Consider the following 17,799-nt stretch of genomic DNA (forward strand, 5'->3'; position numbering starts at 1 on the left):
TGTGCTGATGCAAGCCAGGCAACTCTCACTGAAAGCCTAACCATATCCAGAAGGCAGGAAACGAGGACTCTAATTTCAGATCAACTAAGAGCAGCATCTACAGACAATAAAAAATTATCTGTGTAAATTCCTACACATTTACTCAAAAAAGATGCTACCTGAAGTAGTCATACGGCTGTCAACAACTCTTCTCTGAAACCTTAATAAACCTTTAGAATTCACAGTTAACAAAGCTTTAATTTAATTAAAAAACAACAAAAACTAAAATGATTCTCTAAGAATATATTGAGATAGAAAAGTTTGTAGGTCAGCTGTTAAGCTCAGTTACACAGGAATCACACAGCAAATATTTCAGTCAGGGTTTAGGCCTCATCACAGTAGCAAAACTGTGCTGGTTAAGGTAATAAATCATGAAAATACTGGAATCCAACCAAGGCTGCATCTCTTGGCTCATGTGATTTCATCTCAATGTGGCATTTGACATAATAGAATACAATATACTAGCTATTAGATATACTAGCTAGAAAATCATCCTGGGGGCATGGGAATGGCATTTTCCTTATTCAGATTATTATTCCTTATTCCTATTTGAATAGTAGCTTTCATTTGATAACACTTGTATATCTGAAAGCAAAGTTTTGTGTGTCAAATGGCCTTGTTTTAGGACCATCTCATATATTCTGGGTGGAGTACCACTGGGTACAGTTATCCATAAACATACTTGTTTCCACTGCTATGGTGATGAAACAGAATTATGTGTATAAGATAGACCCAGATTCGAAGTCTGAAAACATTCGAATAAGTCTGAACACAGTGTTATACAAATAAAACTGAATCAAATTCACTTTTCTGTGAATTTTTTTGCATTCAATTTCCCTAAATATTGGTAACTACAGTTCTGTAAGAACAAATGTACCATATTTTTTAATATAATTTTTAAACAATATTTTCCACTAGTGTTTTGTCAATGCCAATTCTCTGTTGGTTCTTTATTGTGATACTGTCAGCAGTTGGTTCCTTATTGTGACACATCCAGCAGCATGGGAAGGTGATAACTAAAACATGCTTCCTCCATAACACACATAGCCAGTAACCGAATGTGTGAAACATTCTCTGTGATAATTATTACTAATACTATTGCACTGTTTTGGAATGGTCATTGATTCCTCCTTAGCTATCATAAACGAACACCATAGTATTATTTGCCAAAATATTAACATGTTGTTATTTACCAAAATATCAGAGGTGCCTGTTGAAACGCAGGTGTTAGAGGTTTAGACCTCTGTACACCTTTTACTTAACTCCAACTTTAAGATTTGCAATGGCAAACTGAGTAACTTTGTCTATGGTAAATTTAGATCATTACAATATTTTTTCTATATTCATGAGCCATGGAAGTGCAGGTCAGTCCTGATTATATAATAAGAGGCTTTTAAAGAATTACAGGGCATCAACATATCTTCCAAAACATACACTGCATCTTTCTCAAACTCTGTTCACAAACACCAGAGCCCCAAGGCGCCTGTGACCCTCCTAGTTTCTGACTTTAGCTCAGCAAAGCAGTAAAATAGGTCAGGCACTCTTGTTAATATGCATAGGTTTTGTATACAGTAGGTGTTTGAATTAACAGATTTGAGAAAACTTTCTTCTTTCTCAACAATATCCTTTTGCTGAACTGAAAAAGGTTCTTAGATGAATACCCATAGTAAGATCTTTTGTAAGACATCACTGGGTGAAAGCAGAATGTGTTTAGTGCCCCCAAACCAGTTCTGCTAGGCACCTTCAAGCTCTGCTTATTTGCAATCCTTGTAAACTTACATTGTTAAATAAACAGGGTTGAAACATTTGTTCATAGCATCATTGGAGTAGAAAAAAATAAGAAGTTCAAAACAGCAGGCCCACCTAAATTATATTTTTCACATATAAATTAGAACTGTTCTTTGAAATTGATAAAACATCAGAAAGGAAATTCAAAAGGGTCAGTTGTTACCATCAAAGGTTTTTATTCATCAGAGATGCAAAATATCCTTTTCCCTTTTCATACCTAATTATTGGGGAGTAATTCCTATTGGGGTGGCATTAATCAAATTGAAGAGAAAATGTATTGTGTGAGAGTATTTTTTCATGGTAGTGATATTACACATTGTGCTTCTTATTGTATGACTATTTAAAAATGTGAAACCTGGAGGGCAGGTCCTGTCCAATGTATTTGCATATAATCGCATATATTTGATATTTTCATAATACCATACTATAGATTCATATTGTGTTGTATAATATGATAATGAAAAGGGAATTTAAAATGGATTTGTTGAAAACAAAATATTTTAGACTAACAAAACAGAGGGAGAAATGAGCTTTATGAACAAAAGTGACTTTACAATACAGTTCCAAAAACCGACTGGTTAAGGTAATGTATGGTCTCAGGTAGTTCAGAGATATTTTTTAAACAGTTTGTGTAAAAGCAGTAATTTTTCAACTGAGTAATAAAATATCATTTGTAAGAATCCGTGGATGGAGTCAGCTCAATGAGGCTGTTCATTGAGTACATCGGATTTCATCCTTTGTAGCATTCCGTTCATAAGTGTTCAAAAAATGTCATTTTCAACAGCAAAAATGTCTTATAGTACTGAAGGAGGATTTCACAGTGGCCCTCCCAACTGTACTTCATCCAGAGCCCAGAGGTCCAATTTTTTGTCCATCATTAAAGGAACTGTTTCTTTCTTTCAATTTTGCCATCATACTTCTTTCTCCATCTCAGTCAGGATTGGAACATGACTAGGTATATGCTTTAAAGCAGTTGTTGTCAAAGTAAATAATGATGAACAGTATGAGATCTGAGGCGGGACTTTGGGGCCGGACGTGGCACTAGGGTCATCCATTTGTTGTTGTCAATTCTTAGAGTTTTGCCCTTCATCTTGATCCTGCTGAAATGCTATGAAGTGTGCCAGTGATCAATAGCCAACCAGCTGTTTGAACAGAATGATGTTATACTGAGTTCTGAAGGCACTTGATTTCATTGCAGACAGCAGCTCCCTGTTCCTTACTTAACAGGGTCCTACAGCAAAAAAGCTCGTGAACAGATGGCTATCTTTCTGCACCTCAAGAAAACAACTGCTTGCAGACTGGCAAAGCTTCAGACACAGTTTGGAATTCAGTGGACAACCCATACAGCAGTTAACAGATGACATTCAAGCACTTCTTATTCTTTTTTAAAATGCTTTTTTGGGAGCCAAGCTAAAGTGAAAAAGGCCAACTCAATGATTCTTAGGGTGCTGGAGTGTTCAATTTGTCATTTACCCATGAATAAAATTTATACTGGACAGATACCTGCTGAAAAAAAAGAAAAAACAACACAGAAAGAAACAAAACAAAAACAAAAAGACAAATACAAACAAAAGCCATATGCCAACAGAGACCTTGTCATGTTCAGCTTCATCACTGCAATAATATGAATAGGAAATGACCTATTCATATTTTAGCATAGCCATATCAGGGGACTAACAATGCAATAACAATGTACTGTAAGAGATAATAAATTGAAAACAGCATAGATTTCAGAAGCCCTAATCAGTTAAACCACATGTAGAGAAAAACTCATTTTACTCTGATATTTAATTGGCCCTTAAATATATATTTTTTTTATTTATTATGTCATTCCTGTTATTTAACAGGAATTCTATCTTCTCCACTTGCATCATATATTGCAGAAGTGTAGCCTAGAAGATTATTGTGAGAAACAAGCAAAACATTGTGGAAAATACATGTTGTGTCTTTGTGCTTTGAAAAGATTCATATGGAAAGTTTCTCAATCCATCATTATCAAAGAACCCAGGCAGACCCATTCACATCTTAAGGAATACAATGACTTTAATTGGCTTTTAAATCCTGACTTTGCATGGTCTCCTGTTATATACTGATAGTTATTTGTTAGCTAGTGATTGACTCTCTCCCGTGCTCCATCTGGATCTTACTTTGAACCGTGGTTCTCTCTTACAGACGGGATGAATCTTTGGTAGTTGGATTCAGGCAGTCCTTGTCTGCCAAAAGCCCCTAGGAGTTCCAGAGCCAGATTTGACCTCTCAAGGACACGGTCACCTCCGATGGACAAACAAGACCAAGAGCAGAGTGAAACATAACTGCCATATATGTTTTGCTGTGGGAGGGGCCAGAGACCTAAGATCTAGGGAGGACACATGTGCGCACACACGTGAACAAAGACAAACACAAGAACACACACACACACACACAAACAAGTTAAACTAAAATAATTTCAGACCATCATTCACATGTACACACAAAAAGTGTATGACATACAATTTAACTGTATTTCACCATGGCTGCATTGGCATTGTGTTTACAGAAACAAAATTTAAACAGAAAAGATTGCTTAGTACAAATGCTTTAATAAAAAATTACATTCTATAATTTTAATTTTTTTTTTTTTTGCATTACAATAGCTATTTGAAGTTACTTCAAATGTCTCACCTAAAAATATTCATTGTAAACAGCATGTCTAGTGAATAGTCAATAAAACAGCCAAAGAAACCAGTGGTCTGCATCACTAATTAATATTTTATGTATTGTAATGATTGAGCATTATAACATTATGCAAGAACAGTCTCATAGTCTGCAGACCTATTTAATTCTATTTTATAAATATTCAATATACTCACTGCTATTGGGAGGGGGGTCTCGACATTCTCCCTCCTCAATGGTCACATCGTCTATAGCAATATCTCCTTCAATGCCAGAACCACGAATACCCTCCAAAACCAACTACACAAATGGAATAAGAATTGGATGACAAATCCGTCTTACAAATGAACCAGCGCACATTTTAATATTGCCCAGATTAACCATTATTAAGCATTCCATTTATAGTCACAGTTGATCTGAATATGTACACATGATTAAAGCCTTACAGAATAGTTTGCCACATCATGTAGTGCTAGAACTACCACATACAAATGGTTTTTAAGGATGTATATTTAGAAAATAAATGAAAATCTTAATAAGACCTGATGTTAGTAAAAAATTACTGATGGCAGTAAGACTTCAGTGTTATGATGGGAAATGGGTCTTAAGTGATTATTGTGACCATAGGCAGTTACTGAGCCAATGATTATGTGACTTTTAAGCAAAATATTTACTTAATGTATTTTTAACATGACAAGTAAAGCTTACTTGATAATAAATAGGCATTAAATAAGTAAAATGAGGTATACCATTAAATAAGTAAAATGCGGTATACCGCATTACCTTCTTATCGCCCAACCCCACTAGCTTAGTCATAATATATGTCATTAGTGTTGGCGAACAATTGTGCAAAATGTAATTTTTAGGTTATTTTGGAGTCGTGAACTTAGCTAACTAACTACATCAAAAGTGGACTGAGAACAAAGGTAGACTAATTTGGATAGCTAGCTAAAATAGCTGTCTTACATTATCTAGCTAGCTAGCTAATTAGCAAATCCTAACAACTATCTACCTAGTTAAGATACGCTTTCTTGTTAGCTAATGCGTTGTACAGAAACAGACATTACATTCTTTAACTGTTGTTATAAAGTGGTGACAGATTTTTCCATTGTTTTTTACTGAAACGTTAATGGTTTAGTAAAATCCCAAGAGTTGTTCAGTAGATTCGACATCTTTGCCGTAGCAAACATCGAGATGTTCAGTTTTCTTAATTTATTTATTTTACAGAATAATATGGGGAGAACAGCATCTACTTTGTGCTTTCTAAGCGCTTAATGAATAAAACATTTATAAATCTATGCACGCCTTATTGTGTAATTCTATGTATATCATTACATTACTGTATTAGTGTTAGGTTTAATAGTCATCAGAACACAATATATAAGACAATAATAGATTTATAATAACAGAAGACAATAATAAGATTTCATTAGCTGTGTGAGTGAGTGTGTGTTTGTAAAAAAACAAACAAACAAAAAACTGATATCTGTGTGTAAAGTGTCCTTGAGTCTGATGAGAAAGGACCTATGTGCTTAGTTTTCACTATCAAACTAGACATCAACAAGGCAAAAATACATGTGTGATTTCCTACCTGAAATGAGGATGTAGGATGGATGTTGACCCTAGCTTGCTTCCAGCGGTCACCTTGGTTCCCACTCAGGGTCCACACTGAGCTATCTTGTCCAGTCTGACTCTTCTGTCTTAAGTACACATTCAGTGTGCCTTTGAAAGAATAACCGTGCACTGTTAGAACTGGTAACTGGTAATGGAAAATGATAAAAGCCTTTTGTACTGTAGTTGCACTGAGTGGTCTGAAAATCAAGCTCTGAAACATTATTGATTACTTGAAACATATTTTAGTGGCCAAAATGTTTCTGCTATTTAGAATTGATGCTTTTTTTTTTTTTTTTTTTTTTTTTTTTTTACTGCATGCTGTCTTACATGAGAAACACTATGGGGCCCTAAACTGGGGTGAGGTGCTGAATATTTACTATTTCCTGCACCACCAAGCTTTTCAGTGCATATACTGTTGTGTCAGTGTAATGACCATGAACTTGAATTCAATGGACTGATTTGATGCGATAAAAGGGAGATATTTTTAAACACTTTCTTCTGTCAAGGATACAGGGTAAACAGTGTGTTTCATTTCCTTGCAAATGAGGAGACTGAGGCGAGTGCCTTTCACACACACATAGGAAAGTATAGTCATGCTAGGATACATTGCAATTGCCCTGGAGGAAAAAAGAAAAAGCTTCAAGGTGAAATGGAACATCAATAAACAAATAAATAAATAAATTAATGAAAATGCAAACGCTGAAAAGACTTATCTCTTTTGTTCTGCTTTTTGGATCTCATGCAAGCTATTGCATTAGAGGGGCAAAATGATTAGTTTTTTTTCTTTTTGTCATTTGTGCAGCCAGGCAGTTAGACAGAAGATCCTGTTTGGCTTTTGCTTTCTTAACCCTCACAGTCCCTGTAATGCTGTGTTGGGTGATCATGCCCTAGAGAGGTTAAATTAGCACTGCACATCTAATTCAGAGGGCAGACAGCTTTGCGAAGCATAAAATTGCAGTTACAAGCTTGTCTGTGGGGCCAGTGCAACTGCAGGTCTGGCATGAAGAGAGCATGAAGAAGACCTCAATCTGTTGGGACATCTTAAATCAGATTATGGGGGAGGTGATGCCCACTGCTCTGGATCACCTCTGGAAACTCTATTTAAATTGAGCAGGTTTCTTAGCTTCAAAATGAACCTAAATTGGACCTTAAATATTCAGTAATGAACTTTAAGGAGCTTTTTGGTCTGAAACTATCCTTTTATTTGCTGTTGCAATCTGGCTGTTTTACTTGTTGAAACTAAGCCCCAAAATACAAAGCCTGCTAAGTTCTATTCACTTGGGTAAATGCTTTGCTTGTGTGTACAAAATGCGGTCAGTACAACTATAAGTCCCAAAGTCATTGTTTTTCATAGACAGTATCTTACCTATATGCTTCCCATACATGTGGTAGTAGAAGCTAAAGCAGTAGGTTGGATTAAGGGCCACATTTCCATAGGGGCTTTTTGGAGCCACATTGAACAATGGGGTCAACAGACGTGCTTTATCTCCTTCCTGACGAGGCCGTGACGTTTCAATGTACATGTAATAACCTGTTCAAAACATACAAATGCACATAGGCAATGGACTGAAATATCACAAACCCTAAAAAATTAAATAATTCTTTGGTTCTATTGTAAGTGCCCTCACACAAGTTTAAATTAATAAAATGTCTATATTGTTAGAATATAATTAAAGGGGTTACTGAATTAAGTCATCTTTGGGATTAAAAATGTAAAAAGTTTTTTTTTTGTATTGCAGTCCTGGCAAACAGATAAAATAGGCATCTGGGATGGACATCAGAACAGTGCAACTCTAATTTTGAAAGAATTTATTGTGTAGTGTGGTAATGCATAGAAAACATCTATACACAAAGGCATTTTACACTTTAAAGCCTGTAAACTGTTCATTCTCGGATTTGCCTTTAGGTTTATATTTATTTCTAATAAAATTTGAGATTTTGTAGTTTTTGGAAAGCCCACTAGTAACTGGGCTTTTAACACTTTGAGCTTCTTTAGTAAGAGGCAAACAGGTCAGATCTGCCTCTTCAGGCACTAATCAATAGGCAGACAGTGACGAATGACAATCCCTCATAATTTCCATGTCAACCTGACTCCTAAATGAAAGGGACGCTGCTCCAAAAGTATCCCAAATGCTTCTGTGAAGCGTGTCTTGCTAGCACTAGATATCTTTGTAGTCAGATGATAAAGAGACAATATCAATCTTGAGAGAACAGCGCTGTGCCTAGACTGACATGAAATCCAGATGAGACCTTACTCACCAAGGAGTTAGGAGTCTAAAGAATATAAAAATTTCATGGTTTCACTGTTGCGATGTGCTGCAGAGCTTTATCTCTTCCCCTTAATGCACCAACAACTCCCAAATTCCCTCAGATCTGAACTTTGAAGTTCAATCTTTCAGTTTAAGTTTATATTTAATATTTCAGTGGAATTTTAATGCAAGTGCTGGCCATTACTCAGGGTGGTAGTCTATAAACCTGGCCCTTTACTGTCCTCATGGTAAATAATGACTGAAAGTAATCAATTGCCATACTCCAACCGGCTCACAGTATGGGGGTGTTGATTAACTTTGAAAAGGCTGATATTTTTCCTTTGAAGTTGGGAGGCAGATTGCTGCTAACTTAAATTGCTATTGACTCAGATGCAGCTCTTCAGACGTGCCTAGTGTTCATTGATAACATGCATTCAAATGTCTCACAAAAGTAGAACACAGCAATACGTTTATGGAGCCAAACCCTAAATATAAAAAATGCATCATATTTAACTTTTATTCAGTCCAGCCTTTCAAATAACTAATAATTGGAAATCAAAATAAATTTTTCTAGCTACTCAGTTGTGTAAAGCTACTACTCAGAACGCATTCTATCAGCTTTCTTTAGTCCAAGTAAAACACAATACTCTCCACATTTCTCTGTCTGTCCCATAATGCCATTTTGGTTAACTGATAAACACAACTGAATGAAGTGTTTGCTTCCAAGAGAAGCTAATGAAACTTGGGCCTCTTCATGACTCCTGAGCACTGACCAATCAGACATTAGTCCAAGTTATTGTCACAGGGGGTAATTCAGAGTGCTTCCTGAAGGCTGATGGAATCCCTCATTAGATAGATTTAGGACTCTTTACTCTCAGATGTGGAGCTTGGTCTTGTAGCAAACACTGAAGTTATCTTAAAGTGTTTTGCCAAACTAATAAAGTAACAAGTAACAAGTACATAAACGCAGAACATGCTGGTGATAATTCAGTCCATTCACCTGAATTGGGTTTAGCATTGTATTACAACCACAGTATCTGTTTAGGATATTTATATCTGCAAGAGAAAATAAAATTTAAATAATCGATGATGACTGTGTCTGGGCAATTGGTGTGTGTGATCACCTTGCTTTGAACCACTGCGGTCACTGCTGGGTCCAGTATTGGGGGTGTATTTGGTGTCCCTGATGGCAGCACTATGTCTTGTCCAATCAAATTCCTCTGTCTTGTCTTGTGTGAACATACAAATGGTTTCTTCCTCAAAGTTGCAATGGAATTTACCTATGGGGAACAAATAACATAAGTAAAGCTAATGATAATAATGACACAACATTCCATTCAATGGACCATTGTTATATGACACTCAATTTCATATTGTTGAATGTTAATGGAAGAATTGTTCTTAGTTTTTCTCTAAACTATAGACAAATTTAAAAGATACTCACTCCAATGAGGGTTTACGGGAGCTGTAAATCAGATAAGAAAAAGATGTTATAAAACATGAAACCGTAGCTGTGGGTGGGCTACAGTCAATAGCTCATTATTACTCTATAATAAAAGACAGTGGGGGAACTATTGGGAGATTGTTGTTTGTCCCTGGAGTGTAATTTGAAAGCGAAAGCGGTTCAGGCATCATTGCCTTTTATCACAGCTAGAGAGAAGGGAACGTGAGGTTGGGGGTAGGAGAGGGAGATGGAGGCTGGGGGGGGGGGGGGGGTGTTTGACAGCCTGAGTGAAATGGGATGTGGTGGGATGAGAGACAGTGAGGTGTAGTGGGGGATGGGAGACAGTGGGATGCGGGGGAGGGGTGTAGAAGAAGACCAAGGTTGCCATGGGGCTGTGCAATGCTTAGGTGAGCCAAGCAGACCTGTAGCTCTCCTAATTCAATTCCAAAGCAGCCTATCTGAGTGCCACAGTAATCCGCAAACTGCTTTGCAATCCATCGGAGAATTGGAAAAGGTTTCTGGGAACATGTGCAGAGTAGATAGTGAGACTGCAATGGATCCCAATTTAACCAACCAGACTGCAAAACTAAACTAAATATCAAAAACCTGGAGATATCATGTTTGAGATAGAAAAGGCGGCTGCATTCAAGGACCTGGATTTCCCGAAAAGCAGTGCTATGGAAATTCCTGTTGATGCTTGAATGATATACCATGTCTTAAAAGTTAAGTTTTAAGATTCAAATACACCATTTTAATACCATTTTATTAGAAACATTTGTTAATTAGAAACAGGGACTGGAATACTGTCCATCACAGGGCTGCCATTAGCTGCCATGGTTGGCAGACCACTCTCAGCCTGAGTCAGTGTCAATCACCAGTGGAGAATCATCCACTCTCCAAATAACAGCCAGTCAGCACTAGTCCTGTGGTCAGAAACTGAGCAGTAATGAATAGCACAGAGGGGGGCTGACAAATGGCAGTAAATGTGAACAAATGTCTATAGTCTATAACTGTACACTTGTCAAATGCAAATCAGATATGTGTAACTAATAAAGTGTCCAGCAAAGTGTAAGGTGTTTAATAAAGCAAGTGGATATTTTTCTCACTCAGCAAATGGAACTAATGGGAACCAAATCCAAATATTATCAGCAATATGTATTAAATGCTGAGAAGTGTTTTTATCCTTAAGAATTTTTACCTTTTTTCTTGGAGAAGAGCAAATAGTCTGGAGAAGAACAAATAGTCACATGCTATGATCAGACTTTAATGATGAGAAAATGATGACATTCACAAACTCATGGTGGACACAGAAAATAATAATGCTCATGATGGACACAAAAAATATAAACGTCTGTGCTTTGTGGAGGGTCAAAAAGGAGTGTATGTTTTCACAGGAAAATCATTAACATCAAGAATGAATGTAGTCTAGCTTTTCTCCAAGATGATTAAGTCTATGAATTCATATCAGTTATCCATGGCTATACTAAAACGATCTTTATCAAAAATATATTGTAAATCATTTTACTTTGTTTTCCTTTACATATCACAATCAAGAATTTAATTATACATCAGAGGTCTTATTTCTCCATCTGTAAACTACCCAGCTGTTTCTACACAGCGTAAGGACACACCTCCTGCCTATACTGAGCAGAACAGATGTATATTTGGAAAACATGTGCTACATTAACACACACTATAAATGATAGGCTCCCTCTCTCTTTTCATTTTTCCTTTTCTCTGCCTCTTGTCCTGACATGCATTTTCTCCCACTCTTTCTTTCTCACCAGATGTTAGAGAGCAATTAGAGTTGTAGATTTGAGAGGCAAAAAATGAGTCAACAACATTACACACATGAACAGTAACAGCATTTGTATTTATTTATGGTGCAGCACAAATGCGCTGCACCATAAATAAATACAAATGGTGTATTTGAAGGTATACAGATTGCCAGGGTGCCCTCAGCCCGGTTTGGGTGCTGGACTGGGTCCTATGGTGTACTGCAGGACTGCTCAGCTCTGCTACAGGAGCACTACAACCCTGCAGAGTTTAATTTCAACACATATGGACCCTGCTATAACGTATACTGTGTTAGTGGATGGAAGGGTATTAAATGAAATATCCACAAAGATTATGCTTATTTTCCACACAGATTTCATGTAATAGACCCTTCATTTCTGCCCCATTACATGTCTATGTGACATCTATGTAGATGGGAAAGAGAACTATGCAAATGGAAATTGTAATTTGTATAAAAATTCTTTAAAAAATATTAACTTTATTTTTTGAACAATAAGAACAATAGACATTGCAACAATAATGTAATGGTGCAATAAATAAACTGCAGCTTGGCAACAATGAATAATGACACTGGAATATTTTCTATATTCCATTTATGCAGCACTCTGATTACACTACCCAATCCTAAAGTCCTTGCAGTAAAAGGTTTTGCCTTAGAAATGTATGCTAGCCACTGTCTGTTATATTCTAAGAAACATGCAGTAATATGGAATAAACTCGAGCACCAAGTTTATTTCTCTCACTTGTGTTACCTTGCTGAAGTTTAGCTGGGACCAAAATATAATTTGAAACAGAGGCCTCCCAAGATGAAACAACTCAAAATACATACAAAAACTTCTATACCAAAATCAGTATTACAGGACAATATAACATGCACAAAAGGGAAACAGGAGCAGAGCCTGTGACTCCTCAGGCCCTTGAACACAACATCAGGGCCTCTAAGCTTAAGGCTACAGATACAGGTTCCTCTCTCACTGAAGAAGCTTAAAGTGCTATACTTACCTCCATCGAGTCCTTGAACTCTCAGGCTGGCAGGATGGATATATATATATATATATATATATATATATATATATATATATATATATATATATATGTTTTCCTGCCTTTGCAGTTCTTTTATAATTCTGCATTTGAGCTATCATTTTTTTATCCTATGTGATGATTTCCAAACATAAGTGAATTCTACAACTGCCTGTAGCTTTACTGGCATCATTTTGCACATGAAGGTCCCCAAGAAATATTTTTTCATTTTGAAGCAGTCAAATTGTCGTAACAGGATTGTGTAAGCCCAAGGCATCTGACTTCGCAACTGCAATGCACGGCCAAAAGACTTTCTAAACACTTTGGTATGTCTTTCCTTATTTTCTTCTAACACAAGCAGTATGTTAGCATCTTCACCACTATTCATATTACAATACTTGGCAGTCAACTAGAGTAGAGTGAAGCAGGAAAAATATAATAAATCTGATTTGAACCCTATTTTATTGTAAAGGTCTTTTAAAGTAGTATCTAATGATCACGTTTGATTTATACAGAAGCCAAAACCTCACACTATATCAGAGATTTAAAGGTTTAGGGTCAAAACAACCTGCCAAGACTTTCCATCATCCAGCTAGTTTCTTAAATTCATTAATGAAGTCAGGTAACAAAATCATAGTGAGTTTTTTTAAACTTTCTGAACCTGAACTATACTATATAACACCTCTTCACAGAGTGAACCCCTGTCTGGAGTGGGTGGTAATGCAAAGATCTGTACACATCTGTGGTTGCACAGAGATCTGTACACATATGTAGTCACACAGAGATAAGGGTGGTCATGCCACAACAGTCACTTTTATGCTACCAGTGAACAAATGGTCAGCTGTTATCCAGGACAGTAAATCAAAGTTGCAACAGGTGTGAGTTTCCTGTGTTGGGGGATATCATTATGTTGTTATTTTTGATTGGATAAATCTCTCCTTGGGGCTTTTGCTCTCTCTTTCTCTTCTGTTTCACTCATTCCCTCCCTGCCCCCTCTCTTACTGTTATTTATAACATGTATTTCCTTATTACTACTTATTATAACTAATTGTAATATGTACCTAATTGGCTTGTACTATGCCACTTATGTGAATCTCAGCTCTTCAGCTAGCTTTACATAATGTAAATGCTTGAGTACCTATTAGAGTGAAAAACCAGCTATAGTTAAATATATTGCCAATTCCCTGTGAGGTTTCAAATCTGTACACAGGTTTTACGAGGTTGAACCATTAATTGAGCTAGCTGAAGGGTAAACAAAGCAGGCTATTTCAGTATTACGGAACTTGTTGGCTACACATATTCTCATAACCTACGCTGGGTTATGCAAACTGAACTTGCTCTTTCCAATTTGGAGCCTGATAAATGTATTTTTACATGCATTAAACCTTTGGCTACACCTGTTTACATTGCTGGTTGTTGGTAAGATGGTAGGGGTAAATACATAAAATAAAATAAAAAAAACCTATACAAGGAAAGGGAAATACATATGTATAATATACTAACAGGCATTTTTGGCTAGCTATTTTTAGTGTCTGTACATAGAATGAAACAGAAATTGAATCAGCAAAAGGTAAATCATGTTCATAACTGTAGCATAACATTTGAGAAACAAATTGTCTTTCATATAAGGTAGCTATGTTTAAAGTTCACAAAGCATAACAAGAAAGAGCTCTAGCCAACATTAATCAGTTAGCAATGTTACTTCATGATGTAATAGTCCCCCCCCCCCCCCAAAGTCACTTGGTGGTGGCCTTTGTTTATGTTCTTTCTATGTTTTGCACATGCCTGTGTTTTTGATTTGCTACCATGCCTCTCACAGGTGGTGTATAAGGGGGTTGTTATGTTATTATGTTTATCCATTTAAAGGCCCTTTTGTTTTCATGACCACTGACAGTTATTGTGAATGTCACATTGGCTACTCTTGTTCCTGTTAGTGCACTTTTATGTTTGTATTGATTTTAATTCATTTCATTAAAGGCATCAGTTGGAAACTCAGATAGGCTTCCTCCTTTTTCCTTACTCATCCTCCACCCGTGACACATGAATTTCAAGTTTGCTTATCAAACCAGTAACAATTGCAGGCATGATAAATTGAAGGTGCAAATATATGTTGTTCTATTTCCATCCTTTTGTGCAGTCTATCTGGTTCATCTATATAGCTCATCAGATTGCAGCTAATATCAGGTACTTTAAGCTGAGTCTTGAAAATGTATTTTCCAGTCACACTGTTTGATGACATTGAACATTTAAGGAAATGATAGCAATCAATCTTTATGGTTTTAATGCTTAAAGATTTAATGCTTTTTCTATGACTGGGTTATTTTGTGTCATTTATCATGCTGTGACACCCAACTGTTATAATTCCCTCTTGTGACGTGATGGTTCCCATGACACCCACACCTCATGGCTTTGTTTTTGTTTTGGTGTAGCCTATGTCCTGTCTTGTGTACTGTTCTTAATGCCCCAAGTATTGCTCATCTGTTTTTTGATATCTGAAATCTGTTGCTTCTTTCTAGAAATGTTTTTTGATTGTCAGCCTCATTTATTATTATTATTTCACTCTTACATTTATACACTTATTATCAAACTGATCTCTCTCTCTCTCTCTCTCTTTGTATGCCTGTTTCGACTTTCTTTGTTCCTAATTTTTCTTTTATTACCCCTGCTCCTTACAATGGACAGACGCATATAGCATAGAGTGCTAATAAGTGCAAAGGTTTTTTTTGAAGGTCAGTAAGGCTATGAAACATTATTGTTTGGCACTCAAATGTTGACATTGTGATGTATGTGATCATAACTGCATAACTGATCATATCATATCATATCATATCCAGATCTCCATTGTATGTATGTAATATTGACATATGCCATCTTTATTTTAAACATGTTTTTGTTCTTCAGCCCGTGCAGTGAGAGAGACTTTTTAAAAATGCTGTCCAGGCTTACTGGGGAAGCATGTAAGCAGGCTAAAAGCTCTGTCCAGTAGGAGTTAGCAGCATTGAGGATTCAGTTCCTTTCTGAGTGGAATTTGTTATCTTTTAGAGGGATTTCAGCTGTGAAGAACCTTTTGGAGGGGGACTGTGTTACTCCAAGCTCAACTCCTGTACAGCCGGTCAGTCCTTACCTGCCTCTCACATAGATGGAACTGCAGTCTGCATTTGGAGGTCCCTCTCGCCTCTGCTCATTACTGTTTTGGCTGCACCTACTCTGCTGCCCTCAGTGCTGCTCCTGACTCAGTCCTCTAATATTGCTTGCCAAGTCCAGATTGTTGACATTATCCTCCAGAAACCATGTGTTGGGGGGGGTTGGTAAGGAAGACTGCTCACCTGTTTCTTGTTATCTCCACATTATCTCATATATTTCTACCCTTGCTGTGCCTAACATTGTTTGCCAAGTGTTTTGTTTCACATGTTGTTTAATGAGCTCTTACTTAGTAGAGTTATTAAGCTATTGATTTGCCTGGTTTGATTTTGTTATCTTTTTTTCTGTGTTTAGTTCATTCGTTTCTCTGACTCGCCTTTCCTTCAGTAGCCAGTTTGTTAGTGATTATGCCCAGTCTGGCTGTTTTTCTTCTCTGGGTTGCCTTTTGGATTGACAGCATCATTTATTATTAGATTTTATATATACGCTGGCGCATTTTGTTTTCACTGATGGTCTGTACTTGCTTCTTGGGTACTTTGACAGTATTGGTAGTAGTAATGTCAAGAGCATTGTAGTTGAGGCTGAGTCAAGGACACATCGAGTCTGAGTCAAGACCAAGACCATGTGAGGAAGGGATAAGACAGAGACCAGTTTAAGATTTTCATATTCTAAAAATAAAAAGAAGCAAAATATATTTATAGTTAGTTTTACATTAGTTATCCATCAAAGATACTAATACACAATATATTGTATAGTAATTGTATTGTATGTAAACTTTTATATATATGTAAAGTAAATGTAAAGTATAACATTAAATAATATAGAGTTTACATTAACTATATTGTAATATCAGTCCATATCAGTAATATCAGCAATATCAGTATTGTAATTTTTGGAGGTAAATGATAGACATTTCTCTGTTCCTACTATAAAAGTTTTTAAGTAGTCAAAACCTTGAAATCATTGAAGGATCAATTAGATGTAATAATAACAACAGATACGCCTGACAGATATTCCAAACTATATCGACAATAATAATAATAAAAACAATAACAATAATAATAATTTTACAAAGCTTCCATATTTGTTGTGGACACACAAATAAGATTTATAGTACTTAAATAAAATTAAACAAATTAGCATTTGAGAATGGAGATTATTTCAGGCTGCTACAATAGTTAATATGGCAGCAAAGGTCTGTTTTACATGCTATAGTATTTAAAACCCTATGCCATCACAACAGTAATGAATGTTATTTACTTGCTATGGTAATATTTGCTGATGTATTTGATAGTGACTACAAAGCACTTCTGGAAGTTGCTCTGGACATGGGTGTCTGCCAAATGCTGTAAATGTAAATGTAAATGCTACTTGTCAAGGAAAAATTAGAAGCTTACAAATTGTGCATGAACATGTGTTAACTAATGGTAAAAGCTGTTCTGTTTAAGCATATTCATTTTTTTCATAAGAGTGTGGTTGAATGAAAATATACCCTAATGCATGACTATTCTAAAAAATTAACTTATAATAATATTAATGTTGTCCATAATATTAAACTTAGATAGCCACAACTGCATCTCAAATGAGGTCAAGACAAAGACAAAGACCAATTATGGTTTCAAGACTGGTATTGGGCTTGTGTAGTACAAGCTAACTGTTAGTATTGTGATAGAAGTGTTACTGTAGCATAATGGCAATATAGCTCCTTTGTTAGTAAGTGAAACACACACTTATTCTCTCATATATATATATGTATGTATGTATGTATGTATGTAAATGTCTGCAGAGGGAGGGACTGACAGGAGTTATCTGGCCTAGGGTACCAAAATGGTCAGAAACAGCCCTGTCTGTCTGCCTGTTAGCATCTCATTCTCAGCCTGTTAATTCTATCTGAAAAGGGCATAAATAGAGGCAGGACGTTGGAAGCTTTCCAACTCCACAGCCAGCCATTTTGAAAACTTATGTGCTAAGTAACTGCTATACAGCATGACAAAATGGCACAGTCCCTTCCTTTTTCTCATTTGCTTATCAATTAGTGTAGTGCCATCCAAG

The 17,799-nt window shown here is 36.2% G+C and overlaps 1 protein-coding gene across 1 annotated transcript in view; it reads right to left on the bottom strand.

Moving 5' to 3' along the window:
• Positions 1 to 2,343: 2,343 nt before the first annotated feature.
• Positions 2,344 to 17,799, bottom strand: part of mdga2a (MAM domain containing glycosylphosphatidylinositol anchor 2a) — a 132,204-nt gene continuing 116,748 nt past the window's right edge. Inside the window, exons 12-17 of the mRNA XM_027000393.3 lie at positions 9,787 to 9,807; positions 9,467 to 9,622; positions 7,460 to 7,624; positions 6,071 to 6,201; positions 4,677 to 4,779; positions 2,344 to 4,183 (exon numbers count right to left, since the gene is read on the bottom strand). Of these exons, the coding sequence (XP_026856194.2) occupies positions 4,095 to 4,183; positions 4,677 to 4,779; positions 6,071 to 6,201; positions 7,460 to 7,624; positions 9,467 to 9,622; positions 9,787 to 9,807 (665 nt within the window). The 3' untranslated portion in view covers positions 2,344 to 4,094. The remainder of the gene's footprint in view (positions 4,184 to 4,676; positions 4,780 to 6,070; positions 6,202 to 7,459; positions 7,625 to 9,466; positions 9,623 to 9,786; positions 9,808 to 17,799) is intronic.

Source organism: Electrophorus electricus, chromosome 10 (assembly GCF_041902795.1).
Source record: "Electrophorus electricus isolate QZ-2024a chromosome 10, ASM4190279v1, whole genome shotgun sequence".
NCBI classification, from domain to species: Eukaryota; Metazoa; Chordata; class Actinopteri; order Gymnotiformes; family Gymnotidae; genus Electrophorus; species Electrophorus electricus.